General features: G+C 40.9%; 2 protein-coding genes across 3 annotated transcripts in view; one reads left to right on the forward strand and one right to left on the reverse strand.

Annotated features, from left to right (window-relative positions):
- Positions 1 to 13229, reverse strand: part of POLR3F (RNA polymerase III subunit F) — a 29697-nt gene extending 16468 nt beyond the window's left edge. Inside the window, exons 1-6 of one of the 2 annotated variants that reach the window (XM_064275741.1) lie at positions 12922 to 13024; positions 12583 to 12787; positions 11823 to 11940; positions 5242 to 5309; positions 4751 to 4818; positions 3399 to 3511 (exon numbers count right to left, since the gene is read on the reverse strand). In XM_064275741.1, the coding sequence (XP_064131811.1) occupies positions 3399 to 3511; positions 4751 to 4818; positions 5242 to 5309; positions 11823 to 11879 (306 nt within the window). In that variant the 5' untranslated portion in view covers positions 11880 to 11940; positions 12583 to 12787; positions 12922 to 13024. Of the gene's footprint in view, positions 1 to 3398; positions 3512 to 4750; positions 4819 to 5241; positions 5310 to 11822; positions 11941 to 12582; positions 12788 to 12921 lie in introns of both variants that reach the window. The other variant, XM_003411780.4, reaches the window with a different exon arrangement.
- A 413-nt stretch (positions 13230 to 13642) lies between these two features.
- The window catches only part of DZANK1 (double zinc ribbon and ankyrin repeat domains 1), an 84222-nt gene continuing 74688 nt past the window's right edge, over positions 13643 to 23176 (forward strand). The window contains exons 1-2 of the mRNA XM_023549996.2: positions 13643 to 15393; positions 17510 to 17663. Of these exons, the coding sequence (XP_023405764.1) occupies positions 15285 to 15393; positions 17510 to 17663 (263 nt within the window). The 5' untranslated portion in view covers positions 13643 to 15284. The remainder of the gene's footprint in view (positions 15394 to 17509; positions 17664 to 23176) is intronic.

Below are 23176 nucleotides of genomic sequence, written 5' to 3' on the forward strand. Positions count from 1 at the left end.
AAACAGATGCAGCACTGAAATGCTCACTCGTCTATGTTAAGAAATTTGGAAGACGGCTACCTGGCCAACTGGAAGAAATCCATATTTATGCCTATTCCAAAGAAAGGTGACCCAACAGAATGTGGAAATTATTGAGCAATATCACTAATATCACACACAAGGAAAATTTTGCTGAAGATCATTCAAAAGTGGCTGTAGCACTATGTATACAGAGAACTGCCAGAAATTCAAGCTGGATTCAGAAGAGGACGTGGAACCAGGGATACCACTGCTGACGTCAGATGGATCCTAGCTGAAAGCAAAGAATACCAGAAGGATGTTTGCCTGTGTTTTATTGACTATGCCAAAGGCATTCAACTGTGTGGATCATAAAAAATTACAGATAACATTGCAAAGAATGGGAATCCCAGAACATTTAATTGTGCTCATGAGGAACTTGTACATAGCTCAAGAGGCAGTCCTTTGAATAGAACAAAGGGATACTGCATGGTTTAAAGTCAGGAAAGGTGTGCTTCAGGGTTGTATCCTCTCACCATACTTATTCAATCTGTTCGCTGAACAAATAATCTAAGAAGCTGGACTTTATGAAGAACAGGCATCAGGATTGGAGGAAGACTCATTAACAACCTGCAATATGCAGATAACACAACACTGCTTGCTGAAAGTGAAAAGGACTTATAGCACTTTCTGATGAAGACCAAAGACCACAGCCTTCAATATGGATTACACCTCAACATAAAGAAAACAAAAATCCTCAAAGCTGGACCAGTAAGCAACATCATGATAAAGACTGAAGTTGTCAAAGATTTTATTTTACTTGGATCCACAATCAACACTCACAGAAGCAGCAGTCAAGAAATCAAATGACTCATTGCATTCGGTAAATCTGCTGCAAAAGACCTCTTTAAAGTGTTAAAAAGCAAAAACGTCACCCTGAAGACTAAGGTGTGCCTAACCCAAGCCACGGTGTTTTCAATTGCCTCACAGGCACGTGAAAGCTGGACAATGAATAAGGAAGACAGAATAATTGATGGTTTTGAATTGTGGTGCTGGTGAAAAATATTGAATATACCAAGGACTGCCAAAAGAATGAACAAATCCGTCTTGAAAGAAGCACAGCCAGAATCTCCGCAGAAGCAAGGATGGTGAGATTACGTCTCACATTCCGTGGCCATGTTGTCAGAAGGGATCAGTCCCTAGAGAAGGACATCATGTTTGGTAAAGTACAGGGTCAGCGGAAAAGAGGAAGGCTCTCAATGAGATAGAATGATGCAGTGGCTGCAATGATGGGCTCAAGCATAGCAACAATTGTGGGGATGGCACAGGACCGGGCAGTGTTTTGTTCTGTTGTACACAGGGCCGCTATGAGTCAGAACCGACTCGACAGCACCTAACAATCAACAACAACAATGCGTTTTTGGGAGGAAGACCACAGAGCTAAAGTGCCTTTCGTCACATCATATTAAGACATTATACATACCATCAACACACCTTATCACTATTGATGTGAGCCTTGAGGGCCTGGCTGAAAGTGCAGCCCACACTTAAGCTGTGGGAATTATGCTCATTTTGCATTCCCACCAGCAACGAATGAGAATTTCTGTTGCCCTGCAAATTGCCAGCAGCAGGTATTCAGTTTTTTGGATTTTTTAACAGGTGTGCAGTGGTATCTCCTTGTTGTTTTAATCTGCACTTAAATAATGAAAAATAATGTTGAGCATTTCTTCATATCCTGATTGGTCAGTAGTATACCTTCTCTGGAGTCCTTGGGTGGTAGAAATGGTTAAGCCGCAAGGTTGGCAGTCAGAACCACCCAGAGCACCTCAGGAGACAGGCCTGGCGATCTGCTTCCAAAAGGTCGCAGCCTTGGAAACCACAGGGTGGAGTTCTACCTGCACCCACAGGGTCGACGTGACTCAGAATCAACTCAGTGGCAACTAGGAACAATATCTTCTTTGGTGAGGTTTCTGTTCAGAGCTTTTGCTCATTTTTAATTGTTTTTTGTTGTTGTTTTAGTAATTTACTTCTTGTTGTTGGGAATATACACAGCACAACATACACTAATTCAACAACTTGGGTTGTTTTCTCATTGTTGAGTTTTAACAGTTCTTTGTATATTTTAGATACAAGTCCTTTACCACATAGGTGTTTGCAAATATCTTCTCCTAGTACCCAACTTGTCTTTTTATTGTCTTGTCAGCATCTTTTGCAGAGCAGACGTTTTACATTTTAATAAAGCCCAACTCACCATTTTTTCATTTCATGGATTGTACTTATAGTGTCGTATTTAAAAACTCACCATCAAATCCCAGGTCGTGCAGATTTTCTCCTATGTTTGCTTCAGGAAGTTTTACAGTTTTGCACTTTACATTAAGATCTAACTAAGATCATTTCAACCCTTGAAAAGATGGAGAAGTCCATCTACTGACAAATGGATAAACAAAAATGTATATACTTAAAACAGAATTTTATTCTGTAATAAAAAGGAATGAGGTACTGATACTTCATGAACTAGGATCTGGAACATGGTGGTGATGGTTGTACAATTCTGTGACTATATCAAAAACCACTGAATTGTATACTTTAAAAGGATGAATTTTACAGTGTATAAATTATATCTTGATAAAGCTCTTATTAAAAAAAAAGGTATAGAAGGAAAATCAAGCTAAGTGATGGGGACTTGGGGGTTCATAATATCATTTTCTCTACTTTTGTATATATTTGAAAATTTCCGTTAGAAAATACGGAAGGGAAATAATATTCTAAATTAGGAAAGTAGTAAAAAATAAATATAATTTGATATATAAGTCACTGATAAACATCTAATTCTTATATGCTGAAATCTGGAAGCACCAGAGTTCAGTCTGGAGCTCAGAGGTCAGCAGCTGATGTCACTGAAGGAGCAGCTCTGGATCAGGGAGCACGTGAAGGAGGTGACGGGGCAGTGCGGGATGAGAAGAGGAGAAACACCAAGCACCGGAACAGACGCTCCATCAGGGCAGGGATCTTTGACTTGTTCACTGGTTTATCCCATGCACCTACAACAGTGCCCAGCACATAGCAAATGCTCAGTAAGTTTTTGTTGAATAAGCAAGTTAATATGTGAGAATAAATCATTTTACATGCCACCGAGTTCGGAAAAATGCTCCTGACTCCAAAAATTCTTCACTGAAGAGAGTAAAATACTTTAGATTTCTGAGTGGGTAAAACATCACGAGGCAGTGACAAATCTACATAGTATCTAAAAACCAATCCAAAATGAACTAAATTTTAAAAAATCTGTTTCAACCATTTGTTTCCAATCATGACATAGCTTAAAGAACAATAAAAACCCCTAATACATTTGGAGCAACAAACATTGATGTGAATATTTGGGGAAAAAAGAGAAAGCTACTCACTGCCACAGACTTAACAGCTTTGATAAGCTTTTTGCTTTCCAAATTCTTTAGAATTTTGTTGATTTCTGTTAGTGGCAAGTTACTTTTGTACCGGATATCTCTGCTCCATATTCCTATAAGAAAGTAAATAAGTTGAACACCACAGGATTTCTGTTACCCCAGTCTCTGTTCTCTGATATTTTCACTTTAGATGTAAACGTGAGAAACAAGCTTAGATTTGGCTCAGGTCAGTGGCCACCCTCAACTGGAAGCAAGAAAACCTTCAGGTGAGCAACTATGCGCATGTATGTTGTTGTTGTTGTTGTTGTTAGGTGCCACCAAGTCAGTTCTGACTCACGTATACCCATTATTTATTACAATACCATACCTGTCAGAGGAGCCCTGGTGGTGCAGTGGTTAAGAGCTTGGCTGCTAATCAAAAGGTCAGCTGTTCAAATCTACCAGCTGCTCCTTGGAAACCCTACGGGGCAGTTCTACTCTGTCCTATAGGGTCCTTATGAGTCAGAATTGACTCGACAGCAACAGGTATACCTGTGAGATGGAATAAGAAAAGCTGTGGTTCTTACAGCTACTAAAAGCCCTTCGTCAGAAGCTATGATTTTTTCCCTCAAAGAAGAAAGTGCTGTTGAATATGAACAGGGAATTTTATGAAAAAATACCTCGCTATATTTTCTTCCCAATGTAGAGACATGACAAAGAAATTTTTTTTAATTGAGAATGGCTTTCTCGTATTTTTCAGATGTTAATTTAATTCTCATGAATATAAGAATTAAGTGTACAATTTAAGATCACATCATAATTGTTCAAGCTAATAAATCAATGAGTCAAATAGATCCTAAACGGTAATAGCAGTAATTCAGAAATCGTTCTAAAGGGGGACAGCAGGGGAACTAAGGAGCTGTTGATACCATCTGATACGTCAGACATACCATACCGTTCTAGGCAGTTTATCTGTGTTATACTTCATTCTCATAGAACAACCAAAGAGATACTATTATCCACAATTAACAGAGAAGGTCAAGAAACCAAGGCCCACAAAGTTTAAGTCATTTGTCCAAAGTCATATAGTTAAAAAGTTAGGATTAAAAAAACCTAAGTTTTAATTTATTTATTTTGAACAGATAATACATTTATGAGGTCCAGAATCCAGAAGTCTCTTTCCATCTCTGGCCACAGCTGTCTAGTTCCTGCCTCCCTTGAAGCAACAACTGCATCACTCTGGGGTCCTTCAAGCATACATATGCTATATTCTCTTCCTCGCATTTTGACACAAATGGCAGCAGACGCTACATACTCATCAATACCTTGGAAAGCCAGATTTCAATTCCTCTCTGGTCCCTTCACACGCTTACCTTTATTTCCTGCATCCTCTATGATTTGATATACTAGTTTTTCTTGGTTATCTGATCCCTTCATTTTACTGCAAGGAAATAAAGAAGAATTAAAAAGGCAAAGGGGTACAGATTAGTCTATCAATCTACATGACTACTCAAATGAACAAGCAGACAATGTCACCAAATTGACTTATTTACCAGAACAAGTGCTTACCTTAAAAAGAATGAGACAGATCTGTATGTACCAACATGAAAAGATGTCCAACAGATAGTAAGTGAAAAAAACAAGGTACAAAACAGTATGGATAGCATGATCCAATTTTTGTTTAAAAAAAGAAAAGAAAAGAAAAAGAGATTAAGAGTGGTTATCTCTAGGAAATGGGACTCATGAAAGGGGGCGGGGATGACACAGGTTTACATTATGCAATTTTGTATTGGCTTCTTTTCCAACACATACATTACTTTTGTAATCATTAAAACTTCCTTAAAAAAAAAAAATAGGTGCTTACCCAGCATTCTGAGAGTCTTTTATTCTATACAGAAGGCCCGTATTGCTCCGTAAGAGATCCAACTGGCCCTAGGGTTGTTTTTTTATAGAAAACAGCAGTCAATTATTTTGAAAATATATCAAAACCAGTATCAAATGTTAATGCATACTATAATATTTTTATCACAGACTAAAACATTCTACTCCCACAATTATGTCAGTTCCTTGCCTGAGACTTAAGGTTTTGCCTATGTATCACATCCAATGTATTTTTCAAAACTTAGCTCTTTATCTATCATTTTTCAAAATATTAATACCTAGCAATTTCTTCTAGATTCTTGCTTGGTTATATGATCAATGCATAAATTATTTTAAATGAGCAGCTTTAGAATAAACCCAAAAAGCCAGATCCGTTGCCATCGAGTTGACTCCGACTCGTAGCCACCCTACAGGTCAGAGTAGAATTGCCCCATAGAGTTTCCAAGGGGCACCTGGTAAATTCGAGCTGCCGACCTTTTGGCTAGCAGCCATGGCACTTAACCCCTATGCCACCGTGGTTTCCAGCTTTAGAATTGTAAGTAAAAAATCAAAATTCAAATAAATCCAAATTCAGCAAATACATATATAGTAAAAACAGAAATAGAATTCACACAAATACAAGGTTCAAATAAAGGATAAATACGCATAAATATTCTATAGCATAATCATTAAGTAAAATTCACAGAGTGAATAGTGACATTTAATGATATATATAATTTTTACCGTATTACATGAAAATTAGGCAGAAAGGTCAACTGAAGAACGAAAGGCCAGCAGTAGTATCATTTTTATATAATAAATCAAGAGTGAAACAAAGCACGTTCCTACATGCTTCTAAATGTCCTTGGGCCTTAATGTAGCAGAACCCAGTGGCCACTACCATTGGGCTTCTGGCCATTCTTGGAAGCCACGGCTGAGAAAAGCCCCCATTCCCATGAATTAAGACAAGGCAGACAGAAGACTTGGAAATGGCTGTATTTACATATGGATGAACAGCAATGCCCTCTCTCCCTACCCTGACCCCACTAAGTGCCAAAATCAGACCACAAACCTCAATTTGGAGGCTATGAACACCTAGTGAACACCTGTACCATGCCAAGTTTTGTGATAGCTGTTAGGGGGACAAATATGAATTCTAAAGGGGAAACACCTAGCTAATTTCAATACCACCTGGTCAGTGTTAAGACAGATGTAAGCAAAGGGTGGGATGGGCACTTGGAGAAGAGGCTGCGGCCCAAACTGAGGGTTCAGTGCTGTGATGGACGACCTTTGTGTGGACTTTCTCGCCATGGTCTTGTAACTCCCACAGAGGTGACTGGGTGGGACTGTGGAAATGAGTAATTGTGGCCCACCAAGGGGATGGTCAGTTCTGCCATCTCAATAAACTTAAAATGAGCCATCCCAGAGGCAAAAGGAGAGGATCTCACCACCACCAAGGAAGAAGATGCAGGAGCAGAGTGTGTCCTTTGGACCTGGGATACCTGCACTGAGAAGCTCCTGGAACCAGGAGACAGAGAGAGAGAAAGAGGGGTAACACTGAAGACAGCAAGAAGTGGCAGCAGAGAAACGTCAGCTGCAGAGGCAGCACAGCCAGAAGACTGGCAGGAGCCGGTGTTGTGGGCTGCCCAGCCCATGGAGTGAGAAAGTTAAGTGCCTTCAGGCAGAAGGCTTGCTGGCATAGTAGGGTGTCTCTGGGCAACTGGTGGAGCTAGGTTTGCTAATCCATGAAACTAGAGCTGAGCGCCTTGGGCCGAGGCTCATCAGTGGAGTTAGAGGCCTCTGGGCACTTACTGGCAGAGCTAAAAGAGCTTTGTAACACTTGCCTGAGCAGGGCAGAGGCTGGGCCAAGATGCAAATGGCCAGGAGAGGCCTGCCTGTGGGCACGGCTGAGAAGAGGCTGTCCTGATGGAAGAAAAGTATCCTGAGTGTTCCTGAGCCTGAACTGTAACCTGTTACTTCCCTAATAAACCCCATAATCTTTTCATAAACTAGGAGGAGGCCAACAGCATCTTATACAGGCAAAGGTGAGCCAACTCATTCTTGGAAAAACTGAGATCAGGGTTATGGGAGAGAGAGTGCAAGGAGGAACAGTACTCATCTGAGGAAACCAGGGAGATCTTCATGAGCATGGAGAGGACCATGCAGTTCTGGATTGCTTATGATGGAAACCAGTGTGCTTCAAATCCATGCCAGAATGGAGGCTCCTGTGTGGACCAGCTCCAGTCTTACATTTGCTTCCGCCTAGCTGATTTTAAGGGATGAAACTTTGAGACAAGTGAGGCCCTGCTTCTCACCCCACAGTTTTCAGAGAGGGGCCCCTGAGAAGCTGATGGGAGATAACCTGATCAACCGAGCTTCCGGGTGAGCATCCTCTCGTTGAGTATGGGGACTGGTCCAGCCTGGGCATCAAACTCTGGTAGATACTGATGTAGGTGACCTTCCAATTTGAGTCTTAAATCTAGGATTCTAAGATGGTAATTCTTAAACTTTATTACCCCATGTCCACTTCTGAGAAATATAAAAATCTTGGGCCCCCAGCACTGGGAAACTCTGATACACCTGGAGAGGGTACAGGTGAAAGTCACTGCATCACTTCCCATCTTCTACACATCCCACCAGCCAGGACAGCTCTGGTATTACTTTACCTTCTCTACTTTGTATTACAGAGATTTTTTTTTCACCTCTAAATACTAAAGTATTGCAAAGTTTGGGAATTCCCAGTGCCACCCTCACTTATGGAACCAATTGCAAGTTTAGGAGTCTCCAAGACCACCCTCAGGCTTGATGCTTCACTAGAAAGACTCACAGTATTCACTGACAGCTGCTATACTCATGGTTACAGTTTATTACAGCAAAAGGATAGAGATTAAAATCAGCCAAGGAAAAAAACCACACGGGTAAGAGTACAGGAAAGTTACAAGCAGAACCTTCCAGTTGTCTTCTCCCAGTGGAGTCGTGGACAGCACTAACTCCTCCCGGCAATGATGTGTGACCATACACACAGTTTATTGCCAATCAGGGAAGCTCACCTGGGCCTTGGTATCCAGACTTTTTATTGGGGCTCAGTCTCAAATACATGGCTGACCACTCATGTGTTTGACCTTTAGTCTCCAGCTCCTCAAGAAGTCGAGCTGATACCACTGTGGCCCCAAGCCTGTACCATACATAAATCACATTGTTAGCAGAGACCATCCCTAGTGTGGCCCAAGGCCCCCAGGTAAACAAAGACACTCTTCTCAGGGAGGACATCCCAGGGGCTTACAGATCACATCCTAGGAGTTAAGGGCAAAGGCCAGACCTCTTTTGGGGCAAGGTTAATTCTCTACTGCACAAGTGTACATTCTGATATTGAATGAGCTTTTCTGGGTCACACCCGTCTCCTGTTCTGAGGTGAGCACTCGGTTGTGATGCAGATGTCACGCTGAGAGAGGGACTGGAGAGGAACTGAACAGCTGTTCCTCTCCCTGTCTGCTGCCACAGGTAAAACCCAAAGAATCAAGAATGTGGAACAGCAGTTAGGGGACAGCACTGGTCCAGCCAAGAGCAGGAAGAGGTGCTGGCCACCATGCCTGGGCACATCATGGGTCACAAATTGCCCCCATCTTTCTTTTTTTTTCACTCAAGTGTATAAGTAACATATCAAGTGTCTCACCAGAACACTTCGGAAGTTGCTTAATAAATCTTACGGAAAACAAGAAAAATACTCATTCTCGTTTAAGAAAGTCAGTGCCCAAGGGAACCCCCTTCCAGGACTGAAAGTTAAAGGGAGCAGGCGAGCAGACAGTTTCGTACGCTCGCCTGTGGTGATCACCTGGGTGCATTCATGAGTTGAAGTGGGGGAAGATCCTGACAGGATTATAGGATTCAGTTGTGTTAACTGTTAACAGGGTTAACTGTGACTATAAGAACCACGGAAGCCTTGGTGGCGTAGTGGTTAAGTGCTATGGCTGCTAACCCAAGGGTCAGCAGTTTGAATCCACCAGGCGCTCCTTGGAAACTCTGTGGGGCAGTTCTACTCTGTCCTATATGGTCGCTGTGAGTCAGAATCGACTTAGTGACAGTGGGTTTGGTTTGGTAAGAACTGTAATTGTAGAAGCTGTAAGTGTAAGAGAGTGGACTAAGGGGGTGTACGGTGGCTGAATCTAAAGTCCCTTAAAGGTTTTGCCCTGCTAATACCTTGTGAGGCTCAGAGAAAAGGAATAATCTTCTCAGTTAAATTTTATCAGACAGTAGAAAGGGTGAAGCCGACATGACTTTTGGAGAACCTGACTAGGTCAGGGAAACCCTGGTGGCATAGCGGTTAAGTGCTACAGCTATTAACCAAGAGGTTGGCAGTTCAAATCCGCCAGGTACTCCTTGGAAACTCTATGGGGCAGTTCTACTCTGTCCTATAGGGTCGCTATGAGTTGGAATCGATTCGACAGCAGTAGGTTTTTTGGTGGGACCAGATCAGATGAACAACTGCAGTAGACCTGAATGGCTGGTAACTGAGTAATCTCACCTTTAGGATTCTTTTGCCCTACTGAAGGACTAATTGTTAATGACAGTTTTGGACTGGTAAAATGATTGGGAGGGGGAAGTTAACCTCCAAGAATAAAAGAACCAAGGCTAGGAAAGCCAGGGGATGGCCTGCCCTACAATGGGTTGCTTTTGTGTGGCCTTTCCTACCATAGTCTTATAACTCCCACCCAAGTGATTGGGTGGGACTGTGGAAATAAGGTAATTGTGGCCACCAGGGATTGATCTGTTTTGCCATCCTGCTAGGCTTAAAATGAGCCATCCCAGGGGCAAGAGGAGAGGATCTCACCACCACCAAGGAAGAGCCAGGAACAGAGAGACAGAGAGAGAGAGAACATGCGAAAGCAAGCTGTAACACTGAAGATGGCGAGAAGTGGTGGCAGAGAAACGGCAGCAGCAGAAGGCCAGCAAGAGAAGGCATGGTGGGCTTCCTAGCTCATGGAGCAAGAAAGCTGAGTGCCTCTGGGTACTTAGTGAAGCTAGTGATTTTGGACCGAGGCTTACTGGTAGAGTGCGGTGCCTTTGTGCACTTATCTGCAGAGCTAAAAGAGCTTTGTAACATTTGCCTGAGCAGAACAGAGGCCGAGGGGCCAGAGAGAGGCGTGCCTGTGGGCATGGCTAAGAAAACGTTGTCCTGATGAAAGAACTGTATTCTGAGCATTCCTGAACCTGAATTGTAACCTGTTACTTCCTTAATAAACCCCATAATTTTGAGTATTATCTGTGAGTTCTGTGGGCCACCGCAATGAATTGTTGAACTCAGCAGAGAAGTAAAAAGTGCTGTGGGAGGGACAGTTGGTATCACAATTGGCAAAGATGGCAGAGACAGAAGACATGTCTGACCTCTGCCTCATAAGAATCAGCCTTGGGCTCAACACCTTGATTCTCCTTCCCCCTTGTGAAATTAGAGGAGGTTGTGGCAGTGGGAAATGTTCTTTTTGTCCTTTGATCACCCTCTCAGCTCTTTCCTTCCTGAGAATGATCCTTAGCACCTTCCTGTCTTTCGCCATCTCTGCAGCCCCCATCCACTGCCACAACCTCCCAGAAGCTCTCCCTCTACCTTTCCTGGAGCTGAAGACCTTCATGGAGAATTGACTAAAAATACCAACATTCCTCTTCCCTTGGGCTAGAACTTGTAATTACAGTTTAACTGGGATACTGCCATATGCATTTGTTTATGATTTATCCATGGCTACTTGCTAAAACCATAGAATAAGTAGTTGTGACAGAAACCACACGGCCCACAGAGTTTAAAATATTTACTGTCTGGCACTTTACAGAAAAAGTTTGTCCACCCTTGAAGTAGAAGGTTGAAGGGACTGATTGAACAGAAGGCTCACCTGTCTCCATATCCACAGTCCTTAAAAATCCAATAAAAATGCTCGCAGGAAATGGGAGTTTTGATGATAGAAAAATGGGAGAAGAAACAGGTAGACTTAGAGCACTGGGTACTAGTAGGTGGGGTGATTCTGGACAGTTGGAGGAGAGCAGCATTAGGGTCCCAGGTTCTTAAGGAGGACAGAAAAAGAGGTAAGGGCAGGGAGAAGGGCTTTACTGAAACAACCCTCTGCTACCTCACTGGAGCCTGAGGCAGCACTTCTTTCCAAAGGCTCAAGACTACTGAGATGCAACTGGGCTCATTTCTGTTTCCTGAAATGCCCAGAGTAAGATTGATACCCTGATGAACTGGCTCTGTGAAAGCCGGAAGGAAGGGCCCAACAATAGGAGTAAGAAGCAGACAGAAGGTGAGCACAGACTATTATGCTTTCATGTCCTTATGTACCTTAGTGACGATTAGATTAAAAAATACAATAGTTAAAAAAAAAATAACAAAGTACTACTTATTTTCATTCCTCTTGTAACCCCTCCCAAAAAAATAACCTATAATTTCTTCTTCCCTCACTTTAGGTAGCCTGTGCTGTTTTACGGTTTGTAGTTGTATCAGTTACAACCGAACACACCTTCTGATTTTATGGCTACATAACAGGAAGTATTGACAACCATGACAGGTAAGTAATTACATGCATGAGTTTGAATTCATCTTACCATGGACAACAGTCTATTGATGGCCACTGCCCGCTGCTGGGCTTCTATATGAGGCATTTCATTCTGAATTACTTGGTCTGTGATTCCATGAGGGAACTGGTGACATAACTCTATAATCCTAGGAACAAAGGCATTAATGATATTATGCATGTTTGCCTGTTTCAAGAGGCAGGAGGGGAAATACAAGCAGGATGGTTTGAAATTGTCCTTTTTTTTTTTCCCACTTTTGGCAGATAATCTGTTTCTATAATGATTCCAAATCAAATCATGTAAGAAATTCAGACACATGCTTTCTAAATACACATTTACATTATTGTTGTTGTTTAAGGGGAGTACTTCTTTCCCTCACTTATTTCAACTTTAAAATAGAATGAAAGTTAAATGAAAACACGGGGGAAAAAAAAAGCTGAGGCTTCAATTTTCTCAGATGGAATAACTGTGACAAAATTAAGTTGTAGTGCATTCGATAGCCATAAGCCTGTAAGGAGAAGGCAACTCCAGACACTTGTGGTGGGAAGCCAAAACTTGTTATGGCATCGTACCATAACTGTGAACTATTTGGGGGATTATCCTTACCAAACAAACGTAAACCCAAATCTTAACTTCATCACAGGCTCATCACATCTGTGTTATATATAACCGTTTGGGAAAGTTGAGGGTCTTATGAAACTATAAAATCTAAAAACAGCAGTGCGCTGCCAGAGAATGTAAAACTAGGACAGACTTTAGGTGTCCTGAGATCTTAAGTTCAATAACGCACCGAAGTAATCACAAAGTGCAGCCCTCGCTGCGCTCGAACGTTCTGCTCCGGGAGTTCCCTTAGTGACAAGACAGATCCTGGATCGGTGCACGTATCCCCAAGCATTACAGCCGAACCCAGAGGGTGTCCTTTCTGGCACTGATCACCGTAACGTAGGAAGAAAGGCATCATCCCAACTTCGCAAACAGCATCAGGGCAAAGTCAGCTACACAGAGTTGCAAGCTGTCAAGCTCGTTTTGAACTTAAGAGTTCTGGTATCTGGGGCGGGAGGGGAGGGTCCAGACCCCCGCAAGCCCCTTCACGTGTGCTCATGGATCCTGGAACCTAGACTTGCTTTACCTGTTTTCTATTTCGACCGGATCCGCGTCGGGCGGCTGCACCTTCACCTTCACCTCAGCCATGAGGGAGCAGATCCGGGCCCGTGCGGGGAAGACGAGCACTGAGTCGCCGAAGAAAACGCCCACGAACCCGGGGACCGACGGTGGACAGCTCCCCGCCGGGGGACAAGGGGCCTTCTTCCTCGTGTCGCAGCCAGTCCTTGCTCGTCGGTCGGCTTTAGGCGGCCAAGTCACGCCTGCGCCGCCTCGCTCGCCGGCGCCTCTACGTTTGTTACGCTCTGCTTGCTTTACCGAATGGTCATGCCTGTCGGACGAACGAGACTGGTCCCTCCATTCTACGTGGCGACATCAGCTTTTAGCACTTTCCAGCCTCCGTGAAGGCATATACCCGGACGCCTAAGTAAAGCCCCGGCAAAGGCGCGGGAGGGGCGCACCCCTGTGGCGGCCCCGCTGCGGGGGCGGAGCTGGTTACTAGGGAGCGAGCTTTCCGCCAATCACCTGCCTCGCTCTCAGTGGGCGGGGCGCGGCTTGCGGCGTCGGTGGTAACCCGGGTCGCCGCCGCGGAGCGGGAGCGAGGAGGTGAGAGAGCAGAGACGGGCTGGGGGCGGTGGAGGTCCCTCGGTGGGGCCCGAACGGGGGCTGGGTGGCCCGAGGAGGAGGAGGAGCAGGAGGACCTTCCTCACTCCCGCCGAAAGGATGCCGGCGTCCTCGGCTGCAGCTGACGGACGGGGGCGGGGACCTTGCAGGGTACTGGATCCGGGCGGCGAGGGAGTTGGGTGTTGGGTGCTGTTGACTCAGCGCTGCTGTTTGGGTTTCGCTGGTCGGCGTCCTTTTGGGTCTCTTTCACGTGGGGCCTGCTGGGCGCCCCAGCCTCCCAAGGGCAGCTGCTGTGGTGGCACGCGAATGACTTCCTCCCCAACTAATTGTATTTTGAACTGATTTCTCAACTATTTTTATTTTAACTGCATCTTACTTGAATGGAAATATGGTGATGGGCAAGCCCCGCAAGCTCCGCAGCACTTCTGTAGGGACTATTACTCTGCTGTCAATATCTGCGGTTTAAATTCTTGGCCTCCAACCTGGAGCATTAAGTTCACCCTTAAATTTATTTATCCCACTTTTGGTAATAGAGCCTGTGTCAAAACTTGGGCTACAAAGATATTCAGAGCAGCTTTCGCAACCACCAGAAGTAAAAAGAAACTAAAAATAGCCTAAATGCCTAACCACAAATTGATAAATAAGTTTACATAAGGACACAGAAAACTGAATAATCAACTGAGGGTGCAAGAAGTGGGCTGTAAAAATTGAATGAATATATAGATTATAATCGAATATATAAATTATAATCAAGTAATATGGATGTAGCCACAATCATTGAATTTTCAGAAGGCATTGCATAGCTGTAGATGGTTGCTGTGATATGCAGATTGGTTTTATTTTCTGAAACCTCATTTTTTTAAAAATTATGACACTTTCCCCCAGGAAAAAGATCAGTAAGGCTTCTATACTTGTAGCTAGTACAATAGATGGAATGGAAGATTGTGTTTGTTGGTCACTGTTAATAATCCATGCCAAGTTCCTTTCAGCTTATACCCTACAGTCCTTCTAAAGTTTCCTTACAGCTTTGAAATGCAAGAACCACTGTGGTGACAACTGTAGCTCTAAAGACCTGGCTTTTCCCAAGGAGTTGGTTCTAAATTAACATTTCGTGCTACATACAGATTTAATTTCTGTTCCTCTGCTGTGATGACTCATCCCAAAGCTGAGAGAGGTTGTACACTTACAGGAGGCTGGAACAGGTGATGATGATCAAGTGGGAACTCAGGGCAGATCTTTAGTGATGGTCTCTGTTCTGCCTGATGCCTTTAATTTGCGCATCCCTTGGTCCTGTTGATTTGTGTTCTTTTCCCAGAAGTGAGGTGAGTATTCAGATAATCAAAACTCCACACAAGACTTGAACAACAAAAATACAGCTGAAGTGTAATAACTACTTCAATTGAAAATTGACTAATATTTGTAGGAGAGACATGGTTAAATCCCTCAGCTGCTAACTGAAGACTGGTGGTTCGACAAAGAAGGGCCTGGTGGTCTATTTCTGAAAACTCAGCACTTGAAAACTCTATAGAGCACAGTTCTACCCTGACACACACTGGGTCCCCATGGTTTGGAATTGACTTGATGGCAACTGGTTCAATATTTGTATTAACAGTAGTCTCTGTTTCTCTCTCTCTCTCTCTTTTTTTTTTTTGTTACTAGTTATGCTGCACTCTAAATGAAGTGCTTTTCTTCCACTTTTTTGTTCAAATATAGATACACATTGGAATTTACTTTTATCCACTTTCTTTTTTTAATGTAAGGAGAAAAATGACTGCTGGTTCAGTGTGTGTCCCTCAGATCATACCACTGCGAGTGCCTCCGCCCGGAAAAGCCAAACATGAAATTGATAACAATACACTTTTGGAAATGAAATCGGGTAGGAATCAAGTGTATTTGAAATCATTTAAAATAACATTGTCATACTCTTTACACTTATCTGGTTCTTCACTTACTTCTTTGCATGCTGTCTATAGTCAGTACCTTGGGAAATTTGTAAATCTTCCAAAATTTGGAACAGTGTGATATTTTGATAGCTAATAGAGTCATGTATATTTAGATTAAAATAGTTGGCTTTGACCAACCTTTCTTTGGGGTAAGTACATGTTGCAGCTATGCCTCAGCTTACCTCAGCTAAGGTAAAATGTCCCAGTCGAACCCCAAACTTTCCCAGGATGCCCATTATTTTGCTAGAATAATAAATTTGACCTGCTTGCAATTTAGACATGTTGGGGACTGACCCCTGGCATGACAGTTTCTAATGACCTTAGACACATTACTTAGCCATTCTCAGTCTCAGCTTCTTCCCTGTAAGATATGGATAATGACATCTACCAGTTAGAGCTGCTGTGAAGATTAAATGAGTTGAAATATACGTGAGATGCACAAGGCCTGGCACGTAGTGATGCCAAAATAAATCTTAAATATTATTGTAGAAATAAAGTGGCAAATATATTTCCTGGTAATATTTAGTCTTCAAGCTCTTTCTGCACACGCACACACACACAATTAACATAAGGAAAAGGGAAAGTTTTATAGATAAAACGTGGACGAATGCCCTTATTAAAAAGTCTTTGAAATTCCAACTGTATATTTTAATAGCTGAAACATATAAAAACTTTTTATCTGTATTTATGTTATAAGCCCTGTGCTTCCTAGACCTAGAGTTGCAGTTAACAATATTCTACATTATACTATGTCCGGCTTTATTTCAAAGGCCAATGTAATTCTTTAAAATTCTCAAGCAAAAATAAAACTTCAATATATATGCATGTAAGTCTTAGGAGAAGTGGAGTGGTTGTTGATAAATGATGATAAGAATGATAAGGTATCCAAATGTTCTAATATTGAAAAGTTCTAATAAACAAAACATTTCCACAATTCAATAACAAAAAGAAGAATAACCCAATAGGAAAATGGGCAAAGGATGTGAAAAGACATTTTATAGGAAAGAATATATAGGTGCCTCTTAAGCATATGAAAAGATACTTCTACACATCTCTTCACCTGCTTTCTGAGTAGACCTTGTCCCCCTTACCTTCCTTCATAGCATTTATTCACCGCCTGACAGTATGCATTGTTTGTTGGTTTATTGTTTGTGTGTCTCTCCTAGAACAGTGCCTGGCACATACTAGGTACTCAGCAAATATTTGTTGAATGAATGAATGAATGAATCTTACTCAATATATGGGAATTGTGAGTTAAAACTACAAGATACTACTTTTTGTTGTTTGCCTAGGAGACTGGCAAAAAGAAAAATCGATAACACTATTTGGGTGGATTGTGGGTAAGCAGGCACTTCCATGCATTTCCCGTGGGAATGTAATTGTTTCCTCCTCAGTGGAGGGCAGTTTGGTGATATTAATCAAAGTTACAAATGCACATATCTTTGGACCCTGCAGTACTACTTCCGCATATTTGTTTTACAGCTGTGCTTACAAAAGGAGCTCTTTACAAGGATATTCGTTATAATTCTTGTAATAGCCAGAAGAAAGAAAAGAAAAAGAAAGCCTAAATGAGGGTTGATTAATTTATAGTTCATTCATACAAGAGAATATGGTGCAGCCATACAAAAGCATGAGGAGGCCCTTTATGTGCCCATATAGAACAATATCCAAGGTATAATCTAAAATGAAAAACGAAGTGTGTGGAACAGGATGTGGTGTGCCACAATTGGTGTAAAAAGAGAGTGAGAAGTAAGAATATGTACATATATACTGATACGCACTTGGGGATACTCAAGATATCATTTGAATCATATGAATTTATTATCTTTAAAATTTTTCCCCAAAAAATGTAGGAATCATTTACCAAGTCCAAATAAAACATAACAAAGTACAATGCATGGAATAGAGGAAGAATTTAATTATTGTTACTCATTTTTATAATATAAATAATAGATGTATAAATTTTCCATAAATAACTGATGTATAGGCATACCTCAGGGACTGGCTACTTTAGAACCAATTACAGTTATCCTGTTTTATATTTTTCAGACACCCCAGATGTCAACATATATTATACCCTGGATGGCAGCAAACCTGAATTTCTAAAGAGAATCGGTTACGGTGAAAATAATACATATAAGTATACAAAACCTATTACTTTGCCTGATGGAAAAATACAAGTTAAAGCTATTGCAGTTTCTAAGTAAGTCAATAACAGTGATTAAATGACTTTTTAGCGTAATGGAATGACATTATGTTTTAATTTTACTTATTTCTTCCTATGAAAATCAGTGCCGGATTACTTTAATCTCAGCATGTACATAACTTCTGTGTTTTATTTGTCTTTTATTTGTGCACCATAACGTGTGCATGTACAGTTCAGTGAAGTGTTATGTATACTAATAGTTTTTATTTTTAATTCCATATTAGGGGTTGGGAAAGAAAGAGCCTTTTTAGGGTTTCATCTGATTCTGGAAAAAAAAATATCATGTTTAGTGGATGGTTCTTTTATTCCCCTGGAAGCAGCCATCAATCTCTGCTTTATTTGTACTGACTTTATTGGCCTTCAAAACTACCATATTTCAGCTTGCTGGACATTAGCTAGTGGGCCTTGATGGCACAGTGGTTAAAGTGCTTGGCTGCAAACCAAAATATCAGAGGTTGGAACCCACCAGCAGCTCTGCGGGAGAAAGATGTCGCAGTCTGGCTTCCCTAAAGATTTACAGCCTTGGAAATCCTATGGGCCAGTTCTACGTTGTCCTGTAGGGTCGCTATGAGTCAAAATTGACTCAGTGGTGGTGGCTTTGGTTTTTTGTTTTTTGTTTTTTTTGGTTAAATATTAGGTACTTTATGCTTTGTCCTCTGATTCCTTCTCAATTACTTTTTCCCCATTTAAGTATAGAAACACCTTTTAATTTGGCAACTTTCACTGTGCATTGTAGAGAAAAAAATAAATGTTTAACAAATCTTGTGACGTTGATAGAGAACTGTTTTGTCCAACAAGACAGGTTTGGCCACATTTTTTGGGACATTTTAAGCCTGGAACCGAATACCTGGCTGGCTCTCCAGGCCCCTGGCTTTTTGAGGAGAGCTACAAATTCTACACTTTGGCATCTGAAAATCAAAACAAATAGTAAGATAAAAACGAAGCAAAACAACCCCTCTTACACTTTATTATTCTTTATCAAAGATGAGAATTTGCATGTTTTTTCCACTTTCAGGCCACTTCTGTCTAAACAATTCATCTCAAAAATCATTAAAAATTAACAAATGAAATACTCTGGTGCCTCGTGCCGCAAGGCAGGCTGCTTGAGAAGCTGCAGTTAGCAGTAAAATGTGGAGATTAATGACGAGCTGTAGTTCGAAAGAGTTAATAAAGCTTTCAGAAGAGCGGGAAGAAAATAAGGTTATTCTTTATGCCTCTCACCATCACCCCTCTCCATGCCCATTAAGTGCCAGTATTTCAGAGATGCTCAGCTAAGGAAAACATTTGTACAGAAAGATGTTTGAGTCTTCGACACGGAAAGATTAGGGCTTGTGTAGATTTGCAGTAAACTAGTTCTTTATGGAAATTATTCTGTTTCGTTCAAGTCTTTTTTTAAGTACTTAAAGTAATTAGTTTCATAAATAAGAAAATGGATTTTTTAAACAAGATTGTTACCAACTGAAGGTCATTAATACATTAAGAGGAAAAATTATGTTTAAGTAATTTTGAATGACATAGGAAAATATTTACAATATAATAAGTGAAAAATATTAGGATACAAGATTATACTAAATTGTTTTAACTATGTTTAAAATATGTAAAAACTGGAAGAAAACATACCAAACTTTAGTAGTAACAAAGGGTTAACCTAACCACAGCAGGCCATAACCACGAAAGGCCAGCTTGTTTGTTAGAACCTGAAAAGCTTGAAACAATAGAGAACTACATCAAAGAAGTGGGACAGAGTGCTCTTACCAGTTCAGTGGACAGTGGATGAGCTTACTAAAAACTAAACAACAGTATATCCCAGGAAGTGAGTTAAAGATCTACCTAGTATCATACGTAGCCCACACGTAACAAATAAAAAACAACCATCATATGGCAGACACAGGACACCTGAGCTAAGAGACCACATTGTTAGAAAATGAAAACAAGGGAAGATCACCCAATCTTGATCTTAGTTCTTTGTTTTTAACCAATCATAGTCTGTAAGTAATTTGCTTATAATGAATCAGCATCTGTCAAAATTGCTTAAAAAACACTTATAGGTTGTACTTCTTTAGATTTTAGTCAGTTTATGCCTGAGGGCTTGCAGCCAATTTCCCATTTTGTTTGCTGGTATGTCATAATAAAATCTCTTTATTGATGAAAGTTGTTTCTCTACAACAGGTGTAATTAAAAAACTGAGCCCAGTGCTGTCAAGTTGATTTAGACTCATAGGGACCCCACACAACAGGGTAAAACTGCCCCATAGGATTTCCAAGGCTGTAAATTTCTACAGGAGTAGACTCCCACATATTTCTCCCGGAGAGAAATATGGTGAATTTGAACTGCCGACCTTTTAATTAGCAACCAAGTGCTTAACCACTGCACCACCAGGCTACTTTAGTAGTAATTGCCTCTGGTAAGATCATTTTTCTTTTGTTTTCTTCTTGATAATTTTGGGTAGCTTGCAAAATTTAACAATGAACATTACCCTAAAAATAAATAATCATGAAACCAGGTAAAGAGAAATTGCCGATTAATTCTATACAGTTACCAATGAAGATTTTTATTCAACCTTAAAGTAAAAAGTCCATCAGTCACCTGTCAGTTTGTTGTACTGTGGTGGCATGGGTGTTGTCACCACATGGGAATTGATGGAGTACCAACTGAGATGTTTCAACAAATGCATGCAACACTGGAAGTTGATATCAATTTAAATACCAACAGGATGAACAGGTTTTAGGGGAGATTCCAGACTAAGACAGACTAGAAAGAAGGATCTGGTGGTCTACTTCTAAAAAAAGTTGGCCAGTAAAAACCTTATGAATAGCAGGGGAACATTGATATAGTACGGGAAGATAAACCTTTCAGATTGGAAGGCGATCAAAAAAGCCTGGGGAAAAGCTACTTCCTCAAGGTAGGGTCGACCTTAATGAAGTGGATGAAACCAAGCTTTCGGGACCTTCATTTCCTGATGTGGCACAACTTAAAATGACAAGAAACAGCTGCAAACATCGATTAATAATAGGAATGTGGAATGTACGAACTGTTAATCTGGGGAAATGGGAAGCCATCAAAAATGAAATGGAATGCTTAAAGATTGATATCCTAGGCATTAGTGAGCTGAAATGGGCTGGTATTGGACATTTTGAATCAAATAATCATATAGTCTACTATGTCAGGAAAGAGGAAGAAAAATGACATCACATTCATTGTCAAAAAGAACATTTCAAGATCTATCCTGAAGTACAGTGCTGCCAGTGTTGCGATAATATCCATCTGCCTACAATGAGGACCAGTTAATACGACTGCTATTCAAATTCATGTACCAACCACTAATGCCAAAGATGAAAAAATTTAAATTTTTTACCAACTTCTGCAGTCTGAAATTGATTAAACATGCAATCGTGATTCATTGATAATTATTGGTGATTGTAATGTAAAAGTTGGAAACGAGGAAAAGCTTTGCTAGTTGGAAAATATGGCCTTGGTGATTGAAACGATGCCAGAGATTGCATGATAGAATTTGGCAAGAACAACGACTTATTCGTCAGATATACCTTTTTTCAACAATGTAAAGAGTGACTATATGTGTGAATCTTGCCAGATGGAATACAGAATAATCAAATCAACTACATCTGTGGTATGAGACAATGGAGAAGCTCAATATTGTCAGCCAGAACAAGGCCACAGGCTGACTGCAGTATAGACCATCAATTGCTCATATGCAGGTTGAAGCTGAAGAAAATTAAAACAAGTCTGCAAGAGCCAAAGTACAACCTTGAGTATATCCCACCTAAATTTAGAGAGCATATCAAGAGCAGATTTATATATTGAACACTAATGACCGAAGACCAGACCAGTTTTGGGATGACATCAAGGACATCATTCATAAAGAAAGCAAAAGGTCATTAAAAAGATAAGAAAAAAAGAAAAAACAAAAATGGGTGTCAGAAGAGACTCTGAAGCTTGCTCTTGAATGTTGAGTAGCTAAAAAGAATGGAAGAAATGATGAAGTAAGAGAGCTGAACAGAAGATTTCAAAGGGCAGCTCCAGAAGACAAAGTATTATAATGAAACATATAAAGACCTGGAGTTAGCAAACCAAAATGGAAGAACACGCTCGGCATTTTTTAAGCTGAAAGGACTGAGGGAAAAATACAAGCCTCGAGTTGCAGTGTCGAAGGATTCTGTGGTCATGATATTGAATGACGCAGGAAGCATCAAAAGAAGATGGAAAGAATACATGAAGTCACTGTACCGAGAAGAATTGTTCGACTTGCAGCCACTTCAGGAGGTAGTATATGATCAGGAACCGATGATATTGAAGGCAGAAGTCCAAGCTGTGCTAAAGGCATTGGTAAAAACAAGGGTCTGGGAATTGATGGAATACCAACTGAGATGTTTCAACAAATGCATGCAACACTGGAAGTGCTCACTTATCTATGCCAAAAAGTTTGGAAGATAGCTACCTGGCCAACCAACTAGAAGAGATCCATATTTGTGCCCATTCCAGAGAAGGGTGATACAACAGAATATGGAGGTCATCAAACACTATCATTGATATCACACATACATAAAATTTTGCTGAAGGTAATTCAAAAACTGTTGCAGCCCAGTACTTTGGTGGGAAATCGCCAGAAATTCAAACTGGATTCAGAAGAGGACGTAGTATGAGGGATATCATAGCTGATGTCAGTTGAATTTTGGCTAAAAGCAGAGAGTACCAGAAAGATGTTTACCTGTGTTTTATTGACTATGCAAAGGCATTCTACTATGTTGAGCATAACAAATTATGGATAAGATTGTGAAGAATGGGAATTCCAGAACACTTAATTGTGCTCATGAGGACCCTGTACATAGACCAAGAGGCAGGAGTTTGAACTGAGCAAGGGGATACTGTGTGGGTCAAAATCAGGAAAGGTGTGCATCAAGATTGTATCCTTTCACCATACTTATTCAATGTGTATGCTTAGCGAATAATCTGAATGCTGGACTATCTGAAGAAGAACACAGTATCAGGATTGGAGGAAGACTCATGAACAACCTTTAGTATGCAGATGACACAACGTTGCTTGCTGAAATCGAAGAGGACTTGAAGCACTGATGAAGATCAAAGACCACGGCCTTCAATATGCATTACACAATATAAAGAAAAAAAAACCCTCACATCTAGACCAATAAACAACATCATGATAAATGGAGAAAATACTGAAGTTGTCAAAGATTTCATTTGTCTTGGATCTACAAACAATACCAGTGAAAGCAGCAGTCAAGAAATTAAATGATACACAAAGCCATCTACAAATACAATGCAATCCCTATCCAAATACCAAGAGCGTTCTTTAATGATGGAAAAACTAACCATTCACTTTAAATGGAAAGGTTAGAGGCTCCGGATAAGTAAAGCATTATTGAAGAGGAAGAACAAAGTAGGAAGTCTAACACTACTTGACCTCAGAACCTACTATGCAGCTACGGTAGTCAAAACAGCCTGGTACCGATACAACTACAGACACATTGACC

The sequence above is a fragment of the Loxodonta africana genome, chromosome 24, assembly GCF_030014295.1.
Source record: "Loxodonta africana isolate mLoxAfr1 chromosome 24, mLoxAfr1.hap2, whole genome shotgun sequence".
Taxonomy (NCBI): domain Eukaryota; kingdom Metazoa; phylum Chordata; class Mammalia; order Proboscidea; family Elephantidae; genus Loxodonta; species Loxodonta africana.